General features: G+C 39.5%; 1 protein-coding gene across 3 annotated transcripts in view; it reads right to left on the bottom strand.

The window, feature by feature from the left end:
* Nucleotides 1–1559: 1559 nt before the first annotated feature.
* Nucleotides 1560–25052, bottom strand: part of SPAG6 (sperm associated antigen 6) — a 65711-nt gene continuing 42218 nt past the window's right edge. The window contains exons 5-11 of one of the 3 annotated variants that reach the window (XM_042945085.1): nucleotides 24699–24904; nucleotides 23573–23746; nucleotides 22096–22248; nucleotides 18786–18977; nucleotides 9669–9785; nucleotides 7340–7485; nucleotides 1560–2536 (exon numbers count right to left, since the gene is read on the bottom strand). In XM_042945085.1, the coding sequence (XP_042801019.1) occupies nucleotides 2467–2536; nucleotides 7340–7485; nucleotides 9669–9785; nucleotides 18786–18977; nucleotides 22096–22248; nucleotides 23573–23746; nucleotides 24699–24904 (1058 nt within the window). In that variant the 3' untranslated portion in view covers nucleotides 1560–2466. The remainder of the gene's footprint in view (nucleotides 2537–7339; nucleotides 7486–9668; nucleotides 9786–18785; nucleotides 18978–22095; nucleotides 22249–23572; nucleotides 23747–24698; nucleotides 24905–25052) is intronic. The other 2 variants (XM_042945086.1, XM_042945087.1) reach the window with 2 other exon arrangements.

Raw genomic sequence — 25052 nt, 5'->3', positions numbered from 1 at the left:
TAAAACTAAAGTGCCAGTCGTATAAGCTAAATGAAATATCCTAATGATAGTTGAATTTTAAATAAACTGCAGCAGAGAGAGAGAGCAGTGAGACAGGGTTGCTCTGCCCAGAGACTAGGAATTGACAAAATTCAAACCAGGGGCGAAAGTATTAAAGAGAATACCACCAATGAGAGGTATTATTTTGCTCTAGCACAAATAGAAAATATTTTTTTTTTTTTAGTTTTTAAAAAGCCTCATGATCGTGGGGCACCTGGGTGGCTCAGTGGGTTAAGCCTCTGACTCTTGCTTTTGGCTCAGCTCATGATCTCACAGTCCTGAGATGGAGCCTTGTGTTGGGCTCTGTGCTGGGGGTGGAGGCTGCTTGAGACTCTCTCTCGCTCTCCGTCTGCCCCTCCCCAGCTTGCACATGTGCGCTCTCTCTCAAAAAAAAGTCTCATAATAGACTTCTCTAAAAATAAAGCAAGCTTAATTTTAAGTGTTTTATAGTAAGAAACATTTCACAGCATGTATTTTCCAGATTGCGTATGATAAAATTATAGCACGTATCCAAACACTACTAACTGTGTTATTTCTTTGATAAGTATGAAATGATGTATGAAGTGAAAACCTACATCAACACACAGTGGCAGGAAGTACGTGATAGGAAATTCACCGTTCCCATAACTGCTGAGGGGGTTTCATCCCAGACACGCTGGTTTTTGTCATTACCAACATGGCCATCAAAGAAAAATGGTATTAATGAAGAAAGATGAGAACTACCTTTATGTTCTCAGGTGGTCGACAGGTTCACAGGAGAAGCTGGTCAGGCATGAAGGAGAGAAAGGAAACCTACACAACTGAGAATAAAAATTATTTTCTTATGCAATAAATCAAAGAAACAAAGTAGGCCCCAGAAAGTTTTAAAAAGTCAAACTGCAAGCAATCCTAGGATGATAGAAGGCGAAGAGAAATGGGCCCATCGTGGGCATGATGGAGTTTATAAAGACGCAACAGGGGCTCCTGGGGGGCTCAGTCAGTTAAGCGACGGGCTTCGGCTCAGGTCATGATCTCGCGGTTTATGAGTTCAAGCCCCACGTCAGGCTCACTGCCATCAGCACAGAGCCCGCTTCGGATTCTCTGTCCCCTTCTCTCTGCCCCTCCCCTGCTTGCACTCTTTCAAAAAGGAATAAACAATTCTTAAAAATTAAAAAAAAAAAAAGATGCAACAAAGTTATGCCCTGTTAGGAAATGATGACAGATGAATCCAGAAAATACCAAAATTAAATGGGTAGGTTCTTTTTGGGGGGTGGGGGGAAAGAATCCAAGATGGAAAGCTGAAAGCTGGCCAGGTTGGGAACACGGTGGCCCAAGGGCTGTCTGGTTATCATTCACCTCCTCTGCAGGCCTCCAGGGTAGATCGCTGTAAGGAATCTCCTTTTAGATCAAAAGACAGACTGACAGAGACACGCACACAGACACACACACTCACACGCCAACTAACCAAGACTCTTAAGCCTACTTACGTATTCCCCAAGTTCAGAATTAACATGCGGGAAACATGCAGAGGACAATTCTAATGTTTTTGTTTAAAATTTTATTGAAACCCCCTGTCACCCCCTTTCAGCTCCCTAAGTGAAAATGCATGCAAAGTCCAAGCCTGGAGGTATTCTTTTTAAACTATTGCTTAAATCCCTGGAAATGTGATTTTTAAAACTTGGGGGGAAAGTGAAGCTGGGACAGGGTATACTAAGGACCCATTTTACTCGCCTGCTTCCTTGTTTATTCACGAGCAGGGCTGGACTCAGAAACCCTTCAATGAAATGGGAAACACGTCTGCAGTGGAATAATGCTTAATACGGACTTCCTCCAGCCCCATGAAAGGTAAAGGAACTGTTTCAGTGAGGCGAAAAAAGAGCTTAGAAAATTTGGCGTCAAGAGGAGGAGAGCTTCCTAAGTTGTTAAGAAAACCTGACAGGTTATCCATAGATTCCAAGTTTTGGTTAATGCATTTAGGTAAAGAGCATCAGAGTCTCTTCAGGTGCCTTCTACTTCTGTCATCAGTTTCCTCTTTTGACATCTCCCTTCAATGTCCTGAGGAATCTGCAAGGCCACTTTCCTTGCCCGTGTCTGGGAGGAACTGGCCAAGATAACTAAGAGTTCTCAGCATCATTTTTCACCTATATCTGGTTGGAGGTATGTGTGTTTAGGGGCTGGGGATGGTTAATGGAAAAATAACAAATGCCGTAGCACCCTTTAATGTCTTTTTACAGTTCACCCTTCGAGCAAGTCCTAAGCAAGTGACCAATAGTCATTCCTCATTCAGGCCACTAATTTTTTTTTTACATAAATTTAGAAAAGATTATCCAAAGGCATTTCACACTGAATAAATCTAGAATGCGCTCAGTTCAAATATTTGGCAAGAACGTTATCAGCTACCGTTCATAATGCCCTGTGGTGAATTAGAGTACGAAAACAGAACTTTGTTTAATTGGCAAGTGGTTGGTAGCTGTCCACTCTCTGTAGAAGTGCATCAGAATATCCAGGGGAGTAATACCTGAAAAAGAAAGTTTTCTATTAGATACTTGTGAAAGGATTCATCACAGTAGGCACAAAAGATTCAATGTAAGATATTTATCTAAATTAATTCTATCAGTGAAACCTCAACTGTACCCTGAATAATTAAGCTCCAGTAATGCTTTGTGCATAAGATGAGGGACTGTGAAGGAAGAAAACACCAACTCACAAGACTGAAGGGCTATTAATGCACAGAACTATTTTCAAAGCAAGATACCTGGGTCCAGTGATAGCATCTTCTTATAGAGACTGTTATTCTGTTAAATGATTGATGTTGCCTCAGTGAGGACAGCTAATAGGTTTTTTCATAAGTTACACGATACAGTCTGTCATTACTGATCATTGTCTGCATTCTGATTGCCTTACAGATTATTCTCACTGTATGTTTTAATCAGATATGGTGACCCATAAAGACAAAAATTTCTGGGTTTATAATTCACATTAAAGAACTATTTAACAAATGGTTTACAAATATCCTATCGTACATACTTAGGAAATTGGTCATTTTCATTGATTTGGGGCATCTGTAGTACTTAAGTTTATATTTACCAATTGAACATTTTGTAAAATACATACTATAAAAGTATTAAATATATTGATTAATGCATTATGGTATGCTTCGTATCTGTGGAAAGAATTTACGTGCACATAAAAGTATGCCAAATAAAATTTGGCAGGCATTCTAGAATAACCAGATTAAAAAAAAAATAAGTAAATGTAATTCACAACTGTCCAAAACACTCAAAATAATTAAACCTCCTAAGGTATTCTCTCCAGATAAAATCTGATGTTCAAGATTTGCTTTATCCTCATTATCTTCTATCTTCAGAGGCATGACTTAAAAACTCACAATTTATATTACACTAATTTCTTCTACAATTTGTCCAGTTAAGGTGGACAAGACAGAACAGTATTTTCTCAACAGTGTATTTATAGGCATAATTAAACAGACACCTGCATACATAAAAAAATATCCTCAAAAATGTTTCTTCTCTCAAGGCATCCTGGCCTTGAAAAAAATTGTCCTTCAACAGTGGGTCTCTTTGAAGTACTCTTACACTGGGGAAGTCACAACTGTTTCTGAGTTAGTCACAAATTTTAAAACAGGCCTCACCTTCCTAGGCCTCATAAACGGGTCAGACACAAGATAGGTACTTTATATATTAATGGTAAGAAGTAGATTTAGAAAACCAAAACTTAAAAAATGGTGCTGTTTCATATGGTAGCTACCAGCCACATGTGGCTATTGAGCATTAGAAATATGGCTGGTGTGGGGCAGCTGGGTGGCTCTGTCGGTTAAGCATCCAACTCTTGATTTCGGCTCAGGTCGTGATCTCATGAATCAAGATCTCATGGTTCTGAGATCAAGCCCCACATTGGACTCTGCATTGAGCATGGAGCCTGCTTGGGATTCTCTCTCTCCCTGTGTCTCTGTCCCCCGCCCCCCTCCCCTGCTCGCTCATGGGCACGCATGCTCTTTCCCTTACTCTATCTCAAAATAAGTAAAGAAACTTTTAAAAAATATGGCTAGCAGGACTGAGGACCTGAATTTTTATATTTAATCGTAAAAGCTGATACTCCGGTTATTTTAGGTGAAACTTTTAGGTGTCTTTGGAACAACTTGTGAATCTACTTTTTCAACTGTAAACTTTATATAATCTAAATACAGCTAAGTACATCTAATAAAATTTAGCATCTGAATTGAGATGCACTGGAAGTGATAAAATAACCCACCAGATTTCAAAAACTTAGCATGAAAAATGAAATAGCTCATTCATAATTTTTTATATTGATTATAATATAGTCTAGTCTAGGCAAACATCCCGAAGACAGAGGAGTTCCAAAAATACCTTCCTGCTGTGGAATGGGCCAGGATTAGAACTCAGGCCTTCCAACATCTAGCCCTGAGCTTCTTCCTTCTCATCCCACCAACTACCTTCATTAGAGATTTTTAAATATGGCAGTACGAAACAAATGTTTAGGCTAATAACAGCTGGAAGAACATATCCATTGATAATCTGTATTATAAGGAATAATTAGTTCTAAAATAGTCACCCAATGATTCTTGAGAATTATACGATTACAAAAATAAAACCATTCCGAGTTTATATTTGTCCATTTTCATAGACAATGTTTCAAAAATTTCTACAAAACACCTTTAAGTTCTATAGAACCTAATTCTTTACAAAATATAACAAACGGGGCGCCTGGGTGGCTCAGTCGGTTGAGTGGCCGACTTCGGCTCAGGTCTGATCTCACGGTCCGTGAGTTCGAGCCCAGCGTCGGGCTCTGTGCTGACTGCTCAGAGCCTGGAGCCTGTTTCGGCTTCTGTGTCTCCCACTCTCTCTGACCCTCCCCCGTTCATGCTCTGTCTCTGTCTCAAAAATAAATAAACGTTAAAAAAAAAAATTTAAAAAAAATATAACAAACATGAAGAAGCTAATTAGAATTCTTCATGATAATTAGCCAATTTTTAAAAATGTTTGAGAGGGAGAATGCAGGCTGCGGAGGGGCAGAGAGAGGGGGATAAAGAGAAAAACCCAAGCAGGCTCCACGCTCAGTATGGACAGAGCCCGATGCGGGGCTGAATCCCACAACCACGAGATCACGTCCCGAGCCGAAATCAAGAGTTGGATGCTTAACCAACTGAGCCACCCAGGTGCCCCGATAATTGGCTAATTTTTAAAATGGAATCCCAGATCACAGATTTGAGGTTAATATTGTGAGGTTAAATGTGAGGTTAAAATTTTACAATGGTATTATAAGCTAAATAGAATGGGAGGTTAAAATTTTATGGTGGTATTTTGACAAAGCACCAGATTACATTCTAATATGACAGAGTTTTCATTTTCCCTTAGTGCTCTGGAAAGTGATTCCGGAAAGGAGTAAAAAGAAGACTGCTATTCAAGAAAGTACCTTACTTTTGGTTAATTCTAATAGGCCATTCCATTTTCGGCCCTTTAGTTTCTTTTTTCCTTCATCTTTCTATAATTTTGTTTATGTATTCAGTACAACACCCAGTGCTCATCACAAGTGCCCTCCTTAGTACCCATCGTCCATCTAGCCCATCTCCCACCCACCTCCCTCCATCAACCCTCAGTTTGTTCTGTTGTTAAGAGTCTCCTATGGTTAGGGGCGCCTGGGTGGCTCAGTCGGTTGAGCGACTGACTTCGGCTCCAGTCATGATCTCACAGTTTGTGAGTTCAAGCCCGCATTGGGCTCTGTGCTGACAGCTCGGAGCCTGGAGCCTGCTTCAGACTCTGTCTGCCCTTCTCTCTCTGCCCCTCCCCTGCTTGTGCTCTTTCTCTGTCTCTCAAAAATAAATAAATGTAATTAAAAAAAAAAAAAGAGTCTCTTGTGGTTTGCTACCCTCTCTTCTCTCCCCCCACCTTCCCATATGTTCATCTGTTTTGTTTCTTAAATTCCACATGAGTGAAATCATATGGTATTTGTTTTCGCTTAGCATGATAAATTCTAGCTCCATCCACGTCATTGCAAATGGCAAGATTTCATTCTTTTTGATGGCTGAGTAATATTCCATTGCATATTCCCACCATACACCACATCTTCTTTATCCAAAACTTAAAGAATGTATGCAAATTATTTTTATTTTCTTTTCCTGATAAAAGATATTCATATTTCATTCATTTAATGGTTACACACATATTTTGTTTGTTATATTAAGCTTTTTGTATATTATTTTATTTGTATATTATATATAGTAGATATACATTTATGATATACTACTCCTTTGATATACTTTTTTAAATAGTAATATTTTTAAAGCTAACTTACTGGAACTCTTTTAGTCAAGCAGTCATAAAGCTCACAAAAGTACCTGAATTGTACCCCTAGAAAGAACCTGCTGGAAGAATATATATGAAAAGAAGACAAATTTTAATCTTAAAATTATTTTGTGATTTTACAATGAGTGTTACCACATATTGATATTAAATAGGAAGAAGTATATTAAACATTGGTTTAAACGTTGCAAATTTATATTCTCTAATATTAAGTAGAGAAAATAAGAAATGAAAGGATTAGACAAATACAGATAAATATGTAGACAAATATTAGACAAATACAGATAAATACAGATAAACATTCTTGAATGTTTATGGGCATTTTTCAAAACTCAGTTGTTTAAATCATTCTATCTTGGTAACTTTGCTCTTATTTATTTTGGTATTAGTGGTATAGTACTTTCGACTTAAAAGGACTGAGGCTTAGGTTTAATGCTCTACAAATCAATCTTACTAAAACAATTAATCTTGAAGAGAACTAACTGCTGCATTACTACGAGGCACCTGCAAATCGCAAACATGATTTTTTTTTTCAAATATAGATAGGAACTTTCCTTTTACCACTCAACATCTCTTTTCTATTTGTTAGACTCCTATTAATATAAATGTGAGCCTAAGGCAGAAAAATAATATGCAGGAAACCATGAAAATCAGAATCCATAGGCCCTTCCTAAATCAAGCTCACATTAAAGACTGTTAATTTAACTTGGGCTCTGCATTTGGGTGCTCTTTAATAAAGCACGTGTTAGTATAGATATGTCTCAAATGACATTCCAGTATGACTTTGGAGATGTGTGGGTGTCAATCAGAACATTATTCAATTTGAGGGGGGAAAAGAGATCAAGGTAGAATTAAAGGTACACGTTGGTCTTATGTAGTATTTCCAAGACCACGTGTTGACACGGTGGATACAAAATCCAGACCTCAAAACAGAAAGCCCGCATTGTAATTTTGAACTTCTCAAAGTCCGTTTTTCCCACCTTACTATCTCCTCCGGGTAACAGCTGTTAATACTGTTGATGTATTCTTGGAGCAGAGAGCCGGGTCCTGCCTTTATCTCTTGAACCTTTTTCAGTCCACCACTTGTTACGAAAAGTCGTCGAGCTTTGCTGTCATGTGGCAGTACCTTGAAAAGCCAAGCACGTAAAATTGTCAGCTTTCCTTTTCCAAGTGGGATTATTGCTAGTCAAAAGAAATAATACAGCTGAGGAAATGTAAAAGAGAATTTATGTGCAATAGATCTGTAGCATAATGAACCTAAGTTTGCTGCCAGTTAGAAGTAAAATGTAGTCTTTTTAGAAATGTGTCGGTTCCTAGGAGTCTAGTGCTCTGGTATCGTTTGCTTAAGAAGACACAGGGGCACCTGGGTGGCTCAGTCGGTTAAGCGACCGACTTTTGACTTCAGTCCAGGTCATGATCTCACGGTTTGTGAGTTCAAGCCCCACAGCGCAGGACCTGCTTGGGGTTCTCTTTCTCTCTCTCCCTCTCTCGCTCTCAAAAATAAACAGATAAACTTAAAAAAGAAAAGAACACAAAATTCTGCCTGAAGCAAATACTCCCAAAGGCACATGTTTGTAAGAGTATATGCTATGCGGTACCTGTCTTTATTTTAACTTCCACAAATCCCATTGGTTTAGTGGATTTTGAACTCAGTTTTATTTTGAACTCAGTTCAGGTCAGTCTTCATTTTCTTAGCAAGTTCAATAAAACTAGAATACCTCACTCTAGACCATAAAATAAAACGTTCAGAGATAATGTCAGCTGTTCCTTCTCAAGAGCTGATGACTCTGTAGACGGGCCACTCAGCAACCCACTCCCTTCCCCTTTTAGTTGATCAAAATCGCTGCTCAGTTTCTTAACTAGTACCCGGGGCGGGGGGGTGGGGGGGTGGGACGGATTTGGCTTATTTTTTAGAAGTGGAAGCAGAACATAAGTGTTGGACACACACAACCATATCCCGAGGCAACCATATCCTGAGGAATGTGAAACCTTCCGCTGTCCGGTGACTCAGGTGCTTGAGGGTCAGCCAAGCTGTTGGAGATCGTGGAAGACAGAGAGAGAACTGAAGGCTGTTAAAAGATAGTATTGTCTTTCAGATGAATACCTTAAACTAGACCTAAGCAGGTACAGGACCCAGTTTAAAAGTTGTAACAATATATAGTTTTCATTCGTCATTGTTTGGAGAAATCTAGTATGCGAAGAGTAGTACCTCCTTTACGTTAGCTTTATAACCATTCAGAGGAATTTGGCCCCCATCTATGTGCATTAGTTTATGAAAGTCAACCTTAAGTACTTCCGTGTTTCATTTCTTAAAAACATCGTGTGGTTTTCAGTGGCGGGAGGGGGGGGTGAGTGTTTAATATGTGCCTGAGATTAAGCTAAATTCTTTACGTATAACATCTCATTTAATCTTTACAATGACCTTATAAAACAGGAACTCTTATTACTCCCTGTTTTATGGGTAAGCCTACTAAGGTTTAGGGAGGTCAAGAGTTTGCTAAAGATATTACAGCTGGTAAATGGAAAATCCGGGCCCTCCAGCTCCAGAGCCTGAGCTCAGAACAACTCTGGGATGCTACTTCCAGAGACCCCGTTTTCTTAAATGAAATCTCCTGAGCACCATTTAATCAGTTCTTTACAGCCTGAGTTACCATCCTGGCCATCAATGGCCGTGGGAACACCATCATTCTTTCTTGGCCTTTGCTAGCGGCAGTCAGTCCTGCTGGCTAAGCCCACGTCCAGCAGCTTGACCTTTCTACCTTACTACTTTTAATCTGCAATGATCTAAGAAATATGGTGGCTATATTTGTTAAAAACCGTTCGTAAAATGAGTCAATAAACTCTAAATGACGCTCTGAAAGCATCTCCAGAAGAGTGCACGGACTTTGTCATACATGGCTCGGAGACCTTTTTATTTTTCTTTAGAAGATCTTTGCGGTGTTCCCAGATGAGTGAGACCAACAGACACCAGGATAATTGCTAAATTACCTATCACTATAAACTGTCTGTATTATGGGGTTTTTATATGTTGACATACTGTCTTCTCCCCAAGAACACTAAAAAGGACAGTAGAGGCTGTGAGGAAAATGTGAAGGAGGAAGTATGAATTATTTATGTGTGAATCTTTTTTGACTTATGTGAATGTTATTAACCTATGTTGCCTTCCCTGTCGTGATAGTCAGTGAGAACCAAGGAGTAAAGCCCTGCCCCCATCTCTCAGAAGGAGACATTGACCCAACGGGGGAAAAAGAAACTAACCAGCCATTGAAATGTTCTTCCCCCACTTTCAGAAAAGAGAGCATCTCTTACCTTACTGAACTGTCCAACCACGTGCTTCAGGATATTGGGGGGCGCATCATACAGAAACGGCTCAAGGGCCGGTAAATAGGTGCATTTTTGTAGGATACTCTTTATGGCTTTCTTACTCTATTGAAATGCAAAGCAAAATACAGACCAAAGTAATAATCAAAGCTTGACCAAAATTCATGGCTCATGTTCCTAGAATTTGAAAATACAGTGAATTTCCAGTCCAACCTGCAGGGGTTTCATTGTTTAAGATGGGTGTCAGAAAAATTTCTATCTGGCATGGGTTTCACCTACCTGCCGGTTGCCTTCATGTTAAATTTATAGCATGTGCGGTGTATTACTGATCTCTTAAAATAACCAATGAGCAAAGTAAAATTAAGCATAAAGCTATAGACTCTAAATTAATATGTATTATATCTTATTCGTGTAAAACTTTGTATATGTTAAGCCATGAGAGCACCAATATGTCCTATTCCTTCCAACCAACAAGTAGAAAACACTCAGTTCATTGTAGAGAGTCATTATCAAACATTCTGTGTTCTCTAAAAGGTTTCATGACTTCTAGGTATATAGTCAGAAAGGTTCTATGTGCGTAATTCAGTGAACATTTGCAGATGTGAAACTGCCCCATTCACAAAGATCGACCCGACCGTACGGGAGAGGTCCCCTCGGCAGCAGGGAGGGTATTATCCACAAGCTCAAGAACAGATACTTCCCCTCTGCCCCCAGCACTTTGTATTTCACAGTGACACCAAGTGTGGCTGAAGAAGGGTCCTGATGTGACTGTAGCGCATCCCTGAGGCCAGCTCTAAGGCCACGGCTGGTTGTGATTCTGTTTCCTTGTATCAAAGCCTGCCCCCTTCACTTCGGAAGGCCCCCCAGTCAGGTTGGCCCACAGCTGTTTCCCCCTGGAATCCCACACCTGCTTGTATGTGGTTTTGTGCTTCCTTCCTCCGATCGCCCATTCTCTCTCAGGCCTTAGCCAACCTGGTCTTCTGCGATCCTACTACTGACTGTTTAACAGTGCTTTTGAAATGTCAAGGAGCGTTCTGATTCTCACATCATGAATTTTACAATTGGCAAAACTGTAAACTCAGGGAAAACTTTCATCACATTTGTGCTATCAGTAAAGGCCCTGTTAATTTTATGGTTTCCCAGAACCCCGGGCTAAGCAGTCCTGCATAACTTCTCTCTCGATACGTTTGTCCTCAAACGTTGTTTCATAAACTAGATGAAATAAAGCAAGGAAGGTAAGAAACGCAACCCAACTTTCTTCCACAAGTAAGTTGGGACTAAACTTTCAGTCCCTGACACACCTAGATATATCTTTGCGAGCCGTCTTAGGATCATGGTGACCTTAGCAGGCTGACAAATTTAACTTAACCGCTACTGGTGATAAGGTCTACTAATTGTGTAACACAGATCACAACCACCGTACCATGGTGATATACTATTGAGTTATTAACTGAGAATTCTAGAAGAGTCTAATGATCCTAGAAATTCACTGAACTTTACTATCCTTTGTCAAGAAGTATACTTGATTTATGACTCCATACTTCTAGAAAGTATATCAATTAATATTTTATTAACTTGTCAATTTCTGGGCTTTAGATTTTTTAACAACCCTTATTGAAATATAACATATACCGTAAATTCACTCATTTTAAGTACATAATTCAGTGGGTTTTTAGTAAATTTACAGAGTGGTACAACTCTCACCACAACCTAATTTTTAGAACATCTTTATCGTCCCAGCAAGGAACTTCATTCCATTTGTAGTGACTCCCCTACCAGCCCTGGGCAACTTCGAACCTACTTCCTGTCTATAAATTTTATTTTTCTGGACAATTCATGTAAGTGGAATCATAAAATCTGTGAACTTTGAAGTCTGGTGTCTTTCACTAAGTGTAGTGTTTTGGGGGTTCATCCATGTGATAGCATTACTATTTCGAGAAATTGCCAGACTGGTTTTCAATGTGACTGCAACATTTTACATTTCCACCAGTAATGTAAGAAGGTTCAAAGGTTCGAGACTCTCCAAATAATGATCAACGCTTGGTACTGTCTTATTAATTGTAGCCATTCTTGTGGGTGTGAATTAATAGCTCATTATGGTTTTTTGACTTCCATTTCTGTAGTGACTAATGAGGTTGAACGTTGTTTCACATACTGATTGGTCATTTGTTGGTAAAATGTCTATTCAGATCTTTTGCCCATTGTTTAAGTGGGTCATTTGTCTTCTTATTTTTGAGTTGTAAGAGCCCTTTATGTATTTTGAATACAGGTATTTTCTTGAATGTATTATTTGCAAATTATTTTTTCAAGTCTATGGCTTTTTTTTTATTTTCTTAATGGTGTCTTTGAAAGCGTACACGCTTTCCATTTTGATAAAAACCACATGATGAATGTTTTTGTTTATCACTTGTGTTTAGGTGTCATTTCTAAGAAATTAATGCCTAAACCAAGGTTTCTTATAAGAGTTTTGTACTCTTATACGTAGATCTATGATCCATTTTTAGTTAATTCTGGTATATGGTATGAGATAGGGGTCCAAATTAATATTTTATGTTTGAGGATATAATAATTGTCTCAGTGCCATTTGCTGAAAAGACTTAATCCTTTTCACATTAAATTGCCTTGGAACCTTTGTGAAAAATCAATTGACCGTAAAAGGGTCTATTTCAGATTTTCAAAATTCAGTTACATCGATATATGTACCATATATCTTGATTACCATACTATCTTGATTGTTGTAGCTTTGTAGTAAGTTTTCAAATTGGGTAGTATAAGTCTCTTTACAAGATTGTTTTGACTAGTCTGGTCCTTTGCATTTCCTTATGAATTTTAGGATCAGTTTCTCAAGTTCAGGGGAGAGGGGAAGCCAGTTGGGATTATGACAGAGATTGTATTGAATATATAGATCGATTTGGCCAGTATTTCCATCTGAACAATATCGAATCTTCCAGTCCATGAACGTGGAAGGTCTCTCTCCATTTATTCTGACCTTCTTTAACTTTTTTCAGCAATGTTTGGTAGTTTTCAGTGTAAAAATCTATACTTCTCTTATTAAATTTATGCCTAAGTATTTTATTCTTTTTGATACTACTGTGAATGAAACTATTGTCTTAATTTCATATTTTTTTAAGTTTATTTATAATCCCTATACCCATCGTGGACCTTGAACCCATGACCCCGAGATCAACAGTCGCCTGCTCCACCAACTGAGTCAGCTAGGCACCCCTCATATTTAAATTGTTTATTACCAACATATGAACCTATGATATATTTTAATATACTGATTTTATATCTGGTGATCTTGAACTCTTACTAGTTCTAGTATTTGTGTGTGTGTGTGTGTGTGTGTGTGTGTGTGTGTGTGTATTCCTTAGGATTTTCTACACACAAGATCATGTCATATGTTGGGTTTAAAACTGATTAGCCTTTAGAAAATATGCCTAATGGGGGCACCTGGGTGGCTCAGTCGGTTAAGCGCCCGACTTCGGCTCAGGTCATGATCTCATAGCTCGTGAGTTCGAGCCCTGCATCGGGCTCTGTGCTGACAGCTCAGAGCCTGGAGCCTGCTTCGGATTCTGTGTATCCCTCTCTCTCTGCCCCTCCCCCATTCACACTCTGTCTCTCTCTCCACTTCAAAAATAAATTTAAAAAAAAATTTTAAAAGATTAAAAAAGAAAATATGCCTTATGTTTGGTTATTTATGGCAGTGAACAAAATAAAATAGTTCTTACAACATCATACTCGGAATTATAGAGAATGTATATGGTGTAAACAAACTCTATTATTTCAGTAAATCAAGTAATTTATTACTTTGAAATAATACTAGATTATGGATTTTTCTAATTGTCACAGCATTTAGTAGCTAGTGTTTGTCCTTAAGCATACATAATATATGATGATATCAGAGAAGGAGTCATGAGCTGTCTATTTAGGGCAACTTGGGTTTGAGCCAGGTTTTCCTATAAAGTAGCATACCATGTACAGGTCTATATTCATTCATTTTTCTGTCATCTCTAAAAGCTGACTCTGTCCACATTAATAAAAACTATTGTAAAACCCACAGTAAGCGACTAGCAACACTATATTTTAATCTCTTAACAACACACATAAGAATAGGAATGAACAAGATGAAATTATCAATACTTGATACGACTTCAATTGTTTTTCACAGAAAACAAAAGAAATAACAAAAATTATTGTTGCTCTCCTTAATGGATGATCATTAATGAAAACTGCCTAAAATGAATAATGTTTCTTATTCAAAAATTAATTTTGTTCTGAAAGCACTGTAGCCCAAAGAGTCACAGTTATTAAAAGGAAGGGGGAACATAAATCTTCATGACCTTGTGTTAGGCAAAGTCTTTTTAGATTGGGCTCCAAAAGGGCGAGCAACAAAAGAAAAAACAAACTGAACCCCATTAAAACACTGTCAATAAACTGATGACCACCCATAGAATGGAAGAAAATACTTGTAAATCATACATCTGATAAGAATTTGTATTTGAGAGGGGCGCCTGGGTGGCTCAGTCGGTTAAGCGACCAACTTCGGCTCGGGTCATGATCTCGCGGTCCATGAGTTCGAGCCCCGCGTCAGGCTCTGTGCCGACAGCTCAGAGCCTGGAGCCTGTTTCAGATTCTGTGTCTCCCTCTCTCTGACCCTCTCCCGTTCATGCTCTGTCTCTCTCTGTCTCAAAAATAAATAAACGTTAAAAAAAAAAAAGAATTTGTATTTGAGATATATAAAGAACTCCTACTCAGTAATAAAAAGGTAACAGCCCAAGTTAAAAATGGGCCAAGTGTCTGATTAGACATTTCTCCAAAGAAGATATACAAATGGCCAATAAGCACATCAAAAGATTTTTCAGCATCATTAGCCATCAGAGAAATGCAGATCAAAACCACACTGAGATACCAATTCACACCTACCGGGAGAGCTATAATGAAGAAACAAAGGTAATAACCAGTCTCAACAAGAATGTGGAAAAATTGGAACCCCGTACGCTGCTGGTGGGAATATAGGAAATGGTGCAGCCACATTGGAAGGCAGTTTGGCCATTCCTCAAAGTGTTAAAAAGAGTTATGATATGACCTCGCAAATGCCACTCCTGGGTTTATACCCAAGAGAAATGAAAACATACATCCACACACAAACTTGTACAATATGTTCACAGCAGCATTATTCATAATAATAAAAGAGTAGAAGCACGCCAAATGTCCATTAACTGGTGAATGGGTAAACAACATGTAGTATGGTGATGCAATGGAATATTATTTGACAATGCAAAGGAACGAAATATTGGTATGTGCTACAATATGGATGAACCTTGAAAGTTACGCTAAGTGACAGGAAGCCAGGCACCAAAGACCACATACAATGTATGATTCCGTTAAAATTTTTTTAACGTTTACTTATTATTGAGAGACAGAGAGAGACAGAGCATGAACATGGGAGGGACAGTGAGAGGGGGAAGACACAGAATCCGAAGCAGGATCCAGGCCCTGAGCTGTCAGCACAGAGCCCGACGCCGGGCTCGAACTCACAAACCGCAAGGTCATGACCTGAGCCAAAGTCGGATGCTTAACTGACTGAGCCACCCAGGCGCCCCTGTGTAATTCCATTTAAATGAAGTGTCCAGAAGAGGCAAATCTCCAAAGACAGAAAGTAAATTAATGGTTGCCTGGAGCTAAGCAGGGAGGGTATGGAGTGATTCCTAAGGGGGGGGGGGGGGGGAATGAAAACGTTCTAAAATTAGATTGTGGGGACGATTGCATCTGTGAATGTACTAAAACCATTGAACTGTATACTTTAAGTGGGTGAATTATATGGCATATGAACTATATTTCAATAAAGCTGCTAAAAAACGAAGGGAGACCACTGTGATGGGAAGAACACAATAATTAAGTCATGTTAGAAATACTTTCGTAACGAAGGTAATCGAATGAACCTACTCAGATGCCAACCTAAGATGGACCATTTCAGTATGATGCCCCTAAATCAAAACAGATGAAAAGGCAACTGTGTGAATAGTTTCAAAATGTATGTAGGTGAGCTTGTTAGATAAAAGTTAGATATTTTTTTGCAGCTTTTAATACGGCATTTGAAATAACTTAGGTGCAGGCAGATAGAAGGCTCTGTGTGAAAACATGCGAGCAATTCCAAGGGACTGCTCATTGGTTCTCCTGGATCAGAACCAATTAGAGAATGCTTACAGAAGCTGACCTGCCTTTGGGACAAAATGAACTTCAACGTGGCCTTTAATGTGAAAGCTGCCACAGAGTAACAAATGAGAAATGCCATTAGACGGTTCCTAAAGCTCTTGGATACATTTTTCCCTACTGAGATAATGTCAAATCAAACAGACTTGGACTTTCATTGTAAAGCCCTTAAAACAGCCAAGGTTAGAATCCAAGAAACCTTGGGGAAGCAAAAATAATAATCAAGTCCCTACAATAAGAAAATATTTGGATGGACTTAAAAGGCCTTGGAAAGATTGCTGACAGGATAATGATTGATAAAGATCGCGCTTTTTAATTTAATACCCACTGTATTTCCTGAAAATAAATATTGTATCAAACATAGACAAAAGGAACCTTAACTTCTATGAGTAAACCTGAATGTTTGAATAAAACTAATTTTGTGAAACTTACACACAATAAAAACAATCTTATTTCAAAAGGTGAAGTTCTCAAACCTATTTTACTCTAGTGATATTTATACAACCTAACATGATAACAATTCATGAAAAACCAAGTTGTATAAACTTAGTAGCGTGTAAAAAGTATACAGTGCTACCTAAGACACTATTTATAAGGGTTTCTCAAACTATAAATGCTCTTGACTCCACGATTGATTATTCAGTCTATAGCTAACATATGCCTTTATTTCTAAAACTTAAAGGCAAATAAAAGTTGTTCAGTGCAGGAATCTGAAAGTGATAGATACTGCTAATACTTTATGTCTTGGTAATCCAGAAGTTGAACATGATTATTATTACATATCGGGCACAGCTTGTACCTGTGGAGACCCTGCTAGGGGAGGCCGTAGTCTTTGGACCGCTAGAGGTCAGGGTGGGAAGGGTAAGAAATGAGGAGGGAGGTGGGGGGGGGGGGGGGAGTGGAGGTGCGAATGAGAGAAAAGAGGGAGGAAGAAAAGGCAAGCAGGGTGATGGGTTAAAAAAATATGAGGCAAAAAGAGAACTACATACATAGGTTGAAATGATACATATGTAAATCAGCTGTACTTGGACAACTCAAAACTGGAAAGGCGATTGTGGTTTCTCACCAGAAAGCCAAAGAGTCACAGAACTGTTAGCCAGGGAAAGGCCTTGGCATATTGTCAGTCTTCCTCTCTACCAAGCACTGCCAGCCAGCATCCACTCGACGCTGGAGAAATGTAAGGGAAGCCCTGAATCTATTAAATCATTGCGGTGATCTGGAAAGTCTTACAAAAATTGAAAAACTGTTAGTCTTAGAAGTAAACTTCCCTCAATGAATCTGTAGTGAAATAACGTGTAAATATAACCAAACAAACATAAATTCACTTTTAGAAGTTTATAAAGCCAGTAAGTGATTCTGTAACTTTCAGAACCCCTCAGCTGTATCGTTCAAGTAAATTTCCTGCCTTGTTACACCATGTAAAGTTGCTTCAGCAAACATGCTTTCCGATTTGTTAATTTATTGTTTTAACTAAAATTTAAATGGAATTTAACTTACTATCGTTAGTTTATTTTGAATTATTATCTTTTCTGTGCACTTTCCTCAGTCCAAGTCGATTCTGCAAACTGCTTTCAGAAAAGTATAGGGACTATCCTGGGAACCATTTTTTCTTTCTTTGAAATTCTAAAACTATTAAACAACCCATCCTAATTAAACTCATGCTTTGTGAATCTTTCTAGTAGCTGGTAATATTTTTTCAGAAAGCTTGTCTTTTTTAAAAATACATGATTTAGGGCACCTGGGTGGCTCAGTTGGTTAAGTGTCCAACTTTGGCTCAGGTCATGATCTCACAGTTTGTGGGTTTGAGCCCCTCATCAGACTCTGTGCTGACAGCTCGGAGCCTGGAGCCTGCTTTGGATTCTGTGTCTCCCTCTCTCTCTCTCAAAAAAATAATTTAAAAAAAAAATTAAAAAAAAATTTTTAATGTATGATATATAAATGTTTAACTTAGTGAATCTTATGGACATTTTTCTTTTAAGGAACAAACAAAACATATAATTAAAAGATCAAGCAGACTTGGAGTTAGAAGAGGTAGATCATGGCTTCAAGAATACCCTCTGACCACTTGTATTATACCTTTGGAAAGCACCTTAAATTCTTTTCGACTCAATTTTTTAATGTTAACCGGACCAAAGTTCTAACCAATTCCACCTCCAGAATCCTATTATTCAATTCCGATTCCATAAGAAAAGTCAACGTGTTGGGGCGCCTGGGTGGCTCAGTCGGTTGAGCATCCGACTTCAGCTCAGGTAACGATCTCACGGTCCGTGAGTTCAAGCCCCGCATCCGGCTCTGGGCTGACAGCTCAGAGCCTGGAGCCTGCTTCCGATTCTGTGTCTCCCTCTCTCTCTGCCCCTCCCCCGTTCATGCTCTGTCTCTCTCTGTGTCAAAAATAAGTAAATGTTAAAAAAAAAAAAAAGAAAAGTCAACGTGAATGCAGAATGCAAAACCCAGTCATTCACTTTACAAACCACACTGCACCTATAGAGAACTTTCTTTAAAATACATCACTGACTTAAAAAAAAAAATATATATATATATACACATACATATATATACATGATATATATATCTATATACATATATAGATCATATGTATAGATCATACATATATAGATATCATATATAGATATATGATATAGATCATATATATAGATCATCACATATATAGATCATACATATATATATCACTGACTTTTGGAGATAAGGGCGACTGATTTTCAAAGAAAAGCCACCTCAACCTCAGTTCTTCTGACAAGTTTGTATTTCTTGACTAATAAGATCAGCATGATCCATAATGATAACTTAACACCTTTAAAATGACATTATTTTTAAGAATGGGTCAGGTCTAGCAAATTTTCATCCAGCTGTTAAAAAGGAAGCGCTTACTTTTGTCTGAAGATCCTCTGAGCTCTCCGTGGACATGTACAGCGAAAGCAGTACGGGCAGGGTGTTTGTGACGGCAACGGCCCGCGCGTGCTCCGGGGTATGTCTCCCAATCTGTCCCAGGGCCCAGGCGGCCGCAGCCTTAATGTGATCTTCTGGCTCTTCGGACAGGCAGACCGACAACTGGGGCACAGCCTGCAGCGTCCATCAAAAGAGCGAGTGGTATGAATCCAGAGCAGGATTAAAGAGGCTCCCGTGTCTCCCAAACATGAGAAGGCATCATTTTGGCCTTGATCCTTTTTTTCCTCAACGGTTCGATAAATGAGCACATCACAGGGGCTGTCATTTTTCAAGTCGATAAAATGACTAGAACTAATTTACCTTAATTATCTGTAACAATCCAACTAAACTAAGAACATCTCTGCTAGCGTTTCCTCCCCAAATAGGCATTTAACCAAACAACAGATGTCCCGGGCTAGCATATTACAGGCAAAACCAGATTCCACTGTGACAAAATAAAAGTGCTCAGGGTTTTGAAAACTTTTATCGGCCTTTGTTTAAAAAGTTAATTTAGAATCCTTTAAAAAATCACCTTTCACCAAGTATAATAGATCTGACAACAAAATAACTACTATAGATCCAAAATTACAAGAACGAGCCAGAATTCCATTTAAGTAACATTTAGATGAAGTACCTTCACTAAAAACTTTCCTGAATACTAAATAATTTTCACTTATTTTGGCTAACTTTTAAACGATAGTTTTTTCCGTTTTAACATGATTAAATGTCAAAGTAGAAATGATTACTTTTGTTATACAGATAGCATGTGCTTATATTTCGCTCAGGCTTCAGTTTTATCTCGATACTCAAAGCAGAATTAACTAACGGGTCTCAAAGACACCATAGTTTATATACCCAAGGAAGACTCAAATAACCAAATCGATTTATAATTCCAAATTCTGTACAGGCATAACTTCCTAACTCATTTGAGACTATAATAATTATCACCTCAGGGCGCCTGGGTGGCTCAGTCGGTGAAGCATCTGACACTTGATTTTGGCTCAGGTCACGATCTCACGGTTCATGGGTTCAAACCCTGCATCAGGCTCTGCACTGACAAGTGCAGATCCTGTTCGGGATTCTGTCTCCCTCTCTCTGCTCCTCTCCTGCTGATGCGTGTGCTCTCTCTCTCTCTTTCAAAATAAATAAATAAAACTTAAAAAAATTTAGTCATAAAAAAAAGGATAATTATCACCTTAAATTTAGTATCATAAAAGCCAATCTTGTCACATGGTCAGGCTACCATAGCAAAGGCCAAATGATCATGTATACTTTCTTTTTGTCTGCCTGTATTTTTTATTTATTTTTTTAAAAGTTCATTTATGTATTTTGAGAGAGAGAGGGTGAGTGTATGAGCAGGAGAGGGGCAGAGAGAGAGAGAATCCCAAGCAGGCTCTGCCCTGTCAGCACAGAGTCCTATGCGGGGCTTGAACTCACAAATCACGATCTGAGCTGAAACCAAGAGCCAGACGCTTAACCAACCGAGCCACCCAGGTGTCCCTCGTCTGCCTTTAAATTTGGTTATTAGTAAGACCAATTTCCTGAAGAAACCTGCCATATCTCTTCACTGGCTTCCTTCTTACAACTAAAAATGTGCATCTGCCAATACGAAAAAGGTCAGATCTGTCTGCAGAGTGAGGAACCTTTCCAGAAACCCCATACTTCTGGGATACATCACGAATGAAGCAGCAAGAGGGAGAGAAGGCACCTTCTCCCCATCCCCCCAAATTCTGACTTACTGGCCTCGGTTGTTATGAATGTGCTTTGAAAATTACCAAGTGTTATTTGAATGTGAGTTGTTACTAGGCCCTGTACCGCGGAGGAAAAGGAAAGAATAACGCGGCTCTGTGTGGTTTGCCTCAAACTGCGGCTGCCTCCACCCCGCTCTTCACTGACTGAAGGGCAAACTAGGTGGGAGAGGACAGCGGCGACCCTAGACCAAAGGAGGGGAGCGCCTCCTGCTTAGTTTGGGGAAGAAACACGGGGAGCAAAAGTAATGGCTTCTTACATGCTTTCCTACGTGTAAGCTTTCTGACTCTGCGCAGAGAACTGCAAATCGAAAATCCCAATAATATCCCCACGGTGACCCTTCAGAAAGCGGTACCACCGCTCTAGTCGCTATCACAGTCTTTGGTAATAGAAGAACAAAAGGAAAAGCGCAGGATAAAAAGGGAGGGGAGCAAAGAATTATCAAGGAATAGGTAGAAAATAAAGATCTGAGGTTCCTCTTTATTCTGAGGATTAGCAAGGGATATAAAAAAAAATCCACACTTCTGTTTAACATACAGCAGCAGGTTTTCTATGCTGATAAGAAACCCACACCCTAGAGGGTTGCCAGAGACACTGTAAGCCTACAGCTTTTGAAGCATTCTTTGGGAGATCAGTATTTATTCATTCAAGAAATATTTTTCGAGCACCTACTACGTGCCAAGGCGACACTCCGTGGTGGGTCAATACCGAGCTGAGATAGGGCCAAATCCCTAGAGCAAGGAAACAAAAACATTACTATCTGATGTGTCCTCTGAATTGCCTACCTCTGAGAAGAGAAATTAGTTCACGAAAGCTGACGGAGAGAAGGCGGGTAAAGAAGGGAAGACCTAGTCTTGTCATCTCCTACCCAAGTGACGGGAAACAGGATAATGTGTAGACGTCAGAGAATAATAAAGACGACCACCAGGAATGTTGTTTATAACAGTTGTTTCATACATAAATCAAAGTGTGCTTTAAGTGTCTGTAAATGTGCAGTCAATCCTTCAAGATCCAAATACACTCAATATTTTTTCAAGCTTATTTGTTTTTGAGAGAGAAAGAGCGCTCAGGGGAGGGGGCGGAGAGAGAGGGAGAGAGGGCATCCCCAGCGGGCTCCACGCTGTCAGCGCAGAGCCTGCCACGGGGCTCGAACTCACAGACCATGAGATCATGACCCGAGCCGGAACCAAGAGTCAGACGCTTAACCGACTGAGCCACCCAGGGGCCCAGTACATTGGCTATTTAAACGCACAAAATACCAATACTCAGAGGCGTTGATAGTTGGCTGCTACTAAACACTGGCTACAATTGTAAACTCCTGCAGAGTAAACTTTATTTCAAGCGTTGCTTTGGGACACTTATTCATGAGCCTCGAAAACATTTGTTCAGGTAGTTCTTTTACTCCGGTCAGTTATACTTTATGCTCTGTGGGAGAGCATGTGTCTGTGGCTCTGTGTTAGAACACGTCCCTGCAGTAACTAGACGAAATGACACAAGCACAGACCTTGGAGACGATCACCGCCATCGCCAGGTTCTCAGAATGAGCTGCGACATAGCCGAGCATCATGATGCCAGGCAATCTTATGTTTCCTTTGCAGGACCCGATACAGTCAGTCACGGCAGCCACTCCTCCTGTGTTAACTATCAGCTGGGAAAGCTAGGAGACAAGGAGAGCCAATCACCGTGACCGTGGAGCGTAAGGTGGCCTGCAAATATGACTTTAGTCTTGCAAATTTTTTTTAGGGAGGACCTAAAAGCCATCTAGTGAAATCTGAAGTATTTAGTGAGATTATTGTATTCATTAAGGAAACGTACAAGTATAATAATCCCGCAGTTTCAAAAGTGCAGATAGACTCGTGGTGAAGAGCCACTCGGTGGTTTCAATTTTTCATGCATCGATAGCACACCTTTCATCCTGATTTTAATGGATGTCAAAATTCCTCACCTAGACACTAAGCCTAGGGCTAGTTCATAACTAGCTAACTACGGAAACCCCCAGTCACAATGCAGGAGTCTGGAGCACATTAATCACCGGATGCCAAAAGACAATGTCAGACTGGAAATATTCTAGCCTAATTATCCCCCCTTCACTAGCAATGATTACTGGCTGATTGCCAGTCTTCAATCTTGAACCATCTCAACCAGATGAAGATGTGAGGTGACAAAAAGAATGAGGACTTGAACTAAGTTTAGTGAAATGAAATTGATCCGTCAAAATATACACGGGAGAAAATACAACTTGAGAATCTACCCGGACTTGCTTCGTCGTTACTCCTTCAGCATCTGAGAACTCAAGCAGTTAGTAGAGGGGTGATTCGAGGCTGTGGGCCTGGCAGTCTCTTCACACCCAGAGGCACACTGTCTCGCACTACTCCCAGCTGACCTAGAATGGCCTGGATGTCAAAAGCCCACGGCCCCCACAATTTAGAAGTGGAAAGCAGGAAATTATTAAAAAACTGAGATTTTAGGCTCAAACTCCTTTGACATAACCCGGCGGTTCTCACCTAGGGGCACTTTTTTGTCCCCTGGGAAACATCTGGCAATCTCTGGAGACATTTTTGTCGTGATGGGGGTAGGGGTACTACTGGCGTCTAGTGGGGAGAGGCCAGGAAGGCCGCTAAACATCCATCCTATGGGGTACAGGACAGGCCCCGGCAACAAAGAATCACCCCGTCCAAAGTGTCCATAGCGCTGAGGATGAGAAGCCCTCACCCAACCAGATCGTGTGGCACAGCACTCGTGCCCTGTAAACAAACCGATGTTTTACATAAAAACGAACTACGTGTTCCTGTAGCTTAAAACCCTATATATATGTATACATATATATGTGTGTATATATACGTATACGTATGTATATATACACGTATACGTATATATACGTATGTATACGTATACGTATGTATACGTATACGTATACGTGTGTGTATATATATATATATATATATATATATATATTTTTTTTTTTTTTTTTTTTTTTTTACCTCCGGTGTATGTTTTGCAATCTCTCTAATTAAAGTAGAAGCATTTTTCTTCACGTAGTCATCTTTGTCCTTCAGGCAGGTGAGTACAACTGGGAAAATCTCTGCCTCAACCACCATTTCTGCCAGGTCCACGGAGTGCTTCGCAATCTGACTGAGAGCCGAAAGGACCTGACGCTGTGGAGCGAAACCCAAAATGAAACGAAACGTGACACAGAGCTTGTTGCAGAGCTCCGATCTGAACAGCTTTACACTCAAATTCCTGGATAAAAGGGAAAAGACAACTACATTTCTAACACAACCTTAGATTTTAGGAGTCTTGAGACCATCAATTCCTACTCTCTTATACCTAAATACTCCATTTCTTAAATTCCCTAATCTCCAAGTTAAATGTCTTCATCCTTCTGTGGACTATTTAAGTCTCTTTATCCATGCAGATGATCAAAGAAGATGACCTTTGGATGAATAATATTTCTTAATTAACACTCACATTATTAATTTATGACACGGGCGGTAATGTAGTACAAAAATGATCAAGCCGAAGTCACCTCTTATTTTGGGCATCATGCTGATACCGTTTCAAAGAAATTTCCATGACTGAGTTAACATTAACTAAGATTTTAAAATCTTATAGAAAATAACTACTAGAATATGCAAGTATAGTTAGTGACTATTCACTGAAAATTAGATCGTAGAAAGCTGTAAAAAAAAAAAAGACATAGAAATAAATCTCGATACAATGAAGGAAACTAAAAACAAAATGACTAAGATAAACACGGCAATTTTCATAAGAAACTTAAACATAATAGTGGTGGGCTAGAAAACCTTTGGGCCCCTGCCCACCCTGAGATTCAGTCATTGTGTAATTCCTTATTTAACAGTGTTCATACTGATGCTACGTGCAGTCTACAGCATTGCGCATATTTTAACCAGATATGTCTATCGTCTAATCTCTACAGCAGAAGGTCCACATATTAAAAGACCAAATACATAACATACCCATATCTGTTTTCAGTAACCTTCTAATTATTTTTAAATGTACAATATTAAGCTCCTCCCATTTCCATTTTCTTAGGTAGTCAGAAGCCTGATTTGTCTGTTTGTTTGTCTGAACTTCATTTTCGAGTACCTTTAATTTGGAATCGGGGTTCAGGATCATCTGGGCTAAGTGAGCGATGGCCCCCACGTCCACTACGGTCTGTGCTAACTCTGGAGAATGCTTTGAAATATCACTGAGGGCCGAAGCAGCAATCCTTTTCAAAGCAATTTCTGGCTCCTGGATACAGAGGACTAACAGAGGAACTGCTCCCGCGTCCACCACAGCTTGTGACAGTTCTGTGGGTCCAAGAAAAGTAATGAAGTGAGGATGGGTGACTGACCCTTGTGCAAGCCATTTTTCACCCTGACAGATACAGCAAAGAAAAAAGGGGAGGGTGTACTTCACTGTGTCGACATCTGCATTTCAAATCAGCCTTCCCGGTTT

This window comes from Panthera leo, chromosome B4 (genome assembly GCF_018350215.1).
Source record: "Panthera leo isolate Ple1 chromosome B4, P.leo_Ple1_pat1.1, whole genome shotgun sequence".
NCBI lineage: Eukaryota > Metazoa > Chordata > Mammalia > Carnivora > Felidae > Panthera > Panthera leo.
This window is presented reverse-complemented; position numbering and strand designations above follow the sequence as displayed.